General features: G+C 38.4%; 1 protein-coding gene across 1 annotated transcript; it reads right to left on the reverse strand.

The window, feature by feature from the left end:
- Positions 1-227: 227 nt before the first annotated feature.
- LOC102607020 (zinc finger protein ZAT1) lies at positions 228-3,071 on the reverse strand. The gene has a single exon (XM_006490786.4). It carries the CDS (start codon positions 1,809-1,811, stop codon positions 414-416), a length of 1,398 nt encoding a protein of 465 aa, XP_006490849.2. The 5' UTR covers positions 1,812-3,071; the 3' UTR covers positions 228-413.
- Between the last annotated feature and the right edge of the window lie 342 nt (positions 3,072-3,413).

Here is a 3,413-nt window from a genome sequence, read left to right on the forward strand (position 1 = left end):
AGCCCTAATATTTAATAAACTATTTATTCTATTCTTGATGAATGAAGTGGGCAACTTGCATTGCTAATTAGTCAAACTTGTAATGGCAGGCACTTTGGAGGATAAAGGCAACGCAAATCCATCAAATTCTCTTTCTCGATCTTCTAAATGATTAATAACGAAGCTAAGAACATATAATTCAAATCTATAGTCAAATTAATTAATCGAGATAATCTCGTGGGCAGCTTTGAGTTGATTAAAATCCTTGCTTAAAATTTTGAGATTACAAATTTCATTGCGCCTAATAGTTGACCGCAGCGAGTTATAAACTCGTTGACTTTGTAATTACACTTTTTTAATACAACATTAATGGACAAAAGAATCGTTACATCACTAACCAAATGGAAAAAAAATTAAAAAATAAAATAAAGAGGTTATGTGTCAGCATCCACATCAGTAGTTGAACCAATTCCCACTTGCAACCATGGAGATGAACCTCCACTTATGTTCATGTCCTTTATTTCACTTAACTTTGCTAACTTCACCTTACTGTCCGCTTCATCGTCGACATTATTATTTTGGATTGAAGTAGTACAATTAATTTCTTGATTGTGTTGATGATGATCAATATCTTTTTCTTTAGCATCAACGCCTATCCAAGGCTGTAAATAAATGTCTGTTGAAACTTCCATGCTGACATGTTCCCTTCGGCCTCCTCTAGCATGATCATCTTCGGGAGCTGGAAGATTAAGATCAAGTTTGAGATCAAGGGGGTCAGAGTCGTCGATGAATTTTGGTCTTTGCTGAATTTGTTCCCCGTGATCATGATGAAATTGCTGAAACTTAGGCAACGAAGACGCGTCGGGTGAATTTGAAGTGATCCAGTGACACCTTTTATGCCCACCTAAAGCTTGCCCCGACGAAAATACCCGATGACAAATTGAACATTCGTGTACTTTAGATTTCCTCTTTGAACTAGAAGCCAATGGAGCGTTATTGTTATTTGCGCCATGATCAAACTGCATAGCTGACGTTGATTTAGTTGGAAAAAACTCTTCGTGTGTGATCACATCATGATCTTCATCTGCTAAACTGTCATCCATGTGATCAAGCCTAGCCGCGAAACACCCTTTAACTTTCTTGTGACTAGCTCTATGTCCACCCAAGGCTTGATGAGAATTAAAAACTTTCTTGCATGCTTTACACTCAAACAAGCCTTTGTTTGCAACCCCTTTGGCCTTGTCCATTGAAATAGGGCCAATGAAATTCATTGAGTTTCTTCGCTCCTCTTCTTTACTGGCGGAAGCACAAGACTCCTCCGGCTCGGCGTCTAAAGGATCGACGGTTGCATTAGATAACATCATAAGACAATTAGCAAGATCTTCTTCTTCGCTCGACGGGCAATTACCCACTTTAGCTCTCAAAGACCTTTTCCTTTTAGACCAACCGCAACCTCTACGAGGCGTGCCATCCTCACCGTCTGATCCTGGTGACGAAACAAGAGACTCAGCATCCTCAGAGCTGCATTTACCATGTTCAAGAAAAGATTTCCAAGACAAAAACTCTTTGCCGCAATTCTCACAAACACGACAACTCTTTAGACGATTCGGATTCGCTCTCAACGCGTACATACGTTTGTTAGTAGGTGGCACATTGCCTCCGAGCTTGTCCTCCCAATCGCTAGCTTGATCGTCATCGTCAATATGACCGCTCTCGTCGCCTATTCCATGAGCCCTCATGTGACCGCCAAGTGCTCTGCCGCAACCAAATCCTTTCTTGCAAATTTTACAGTAGTGTTTAAAGTTTGATTGTTGATCAACAATTAAGGCCATGCATGCAAAAAAGAAGTGAGCAATAATAAATAGTATATAAGAAAGGTGGGTGGGGTAATTAATTTAAATTTAAATTGGAAAAGATGGAAGAGAAAGGGCAGGAGTATGTTTGCTCTTGTAGTGAAACTTGTTGTCAGGTTGTATGGCTGAAGGAAGAATACTAGTCCTAGTTTTCAGTAAAAGTAATGGTTGGTTTTAATTTGTGGATGATGAAAAGATAGAAAAATAAGAAGAATGAGGGAGTTGTGTGTAGTGTGATCTAGAGTGTGATGACAAGTGGTAGGAGGGTGAGAGGCTTTGAGACTTTTTCTACGGCTCTGCGTGTGATCATTTTCTTATTTCTCCCCTTTTTTGTGTTTTGATTTGATTTTATCATTACATTAGATTAACGAATTGCGAGGGTATGTATATATGATGTGGTACTGGTGGCACCGTCCCGCCGGTCAAAGCAAAAACCAACGGATGTCCGTACAAACAGTGAGTGTGTGAGGGTTGTTAATGAGAGATAACATATTGTGAGTATGAGGGGAAACAATTGAGGGAAAATAGAGAGTGTGTGTGTGTGTGTTTGTGGTTCTAACTGCCACGTCCTATTTACGTATGCATATCGCTTCCATTCTAAGCCAAGAAAACTTAATTCATTTACCCATTGCTTCTCCTTCTCTGTCGGTTGGTTCTAGTTGCTTTTCCACACAAATTTTCTTTTTTCCTTTTTTTTTTTTTTTTCATTTACATTAATTAATCACATCCATCCATAACATAATAATATATCTTAATCTTTTAATTTTCTCAAGGTATGATCAATTGATCATAGATATGTATGCCTTATAAGGCAAACACACATGATATTTCTCACGGTCAGCAGAGATATTAATTACACGCACAACAGCAATTAGCATTATCTCTTCAAATGTGGGCGGCCATGGTATGGAGAAGAAGTTGGAGGGCACTGTTTGAAGGAGTCAGTGAACTCACGGCAAAGCAAAAAGTGTTGTTTCAATCACCGTAGTGGGTTTTTAGTTTTTTTTAAATCAAACAAATTATCATTTGTTTCTTTTTGCTTTGATTCAAAGCAATTGAGATTGAGATCGAGAGCTGCGGCCAGCTCAGTTAAGTAGTTAAGAGCATGCTCAGTCATTACTCAGTGGAAAGCTCTCAGTCTACTCAACTGTAACTGATTTGCAAAAGCGATAGCAGACGCGTGATTGGGACTCCCCACTTTATTTATTGTAATATTGAGATTAATAATAATCACCTTGTGCTTATTACCTACTCCTTTCTGGTCTACCGCAGCAATATTTTCTTTACTTTATTATGATAAATTTTAAGCCTTGTGCTTGTGCTCTCGCGTTGGATTGCAGGCTGTGCATTTCCAGGTGTAACGTTGCATTCCGTTGGTGTATCTTGTCTTGTCATTCAGAAGCTGCATTGTGATTATTGTTGCTTACTTACGATTTCTAGATCTAATCATAAATAAGCCTCTTAAAAAATATCTAATCATATAGCTCTTAAAGCATTTTGATCACATGACTATCGAATTATATTTTGCTTCACTCCTCTGCTTGATTTTTTTTTTTTTTTTTTTAATGCTGTTTCCACTCG

The sequence above is a fragment of the Citrus sinensis genome, chromosome 3 (assembly GCF_022201045.2).
Source record: "Citrus sinensis cultivar Valencia sweet orange chromosome 3, DVS_A1.0, whole genome shotgun sequence".
NCBI lineage: Eukaryota > Viridiplantae > Streptophyta > Magnoliopsida > Sapindales > Rutaceae > Citrus > Citrus sinensis.

What these genes read in the sequence shown, in the direction of transcription:
- LOC102607020 (XM_006490786.4), bottom strand. Translation starts at nt 1,811, where the DNA reads ATGGCCTTAATTGTTGATCAACAATCAAACTTTAAACACTACTGTAAA.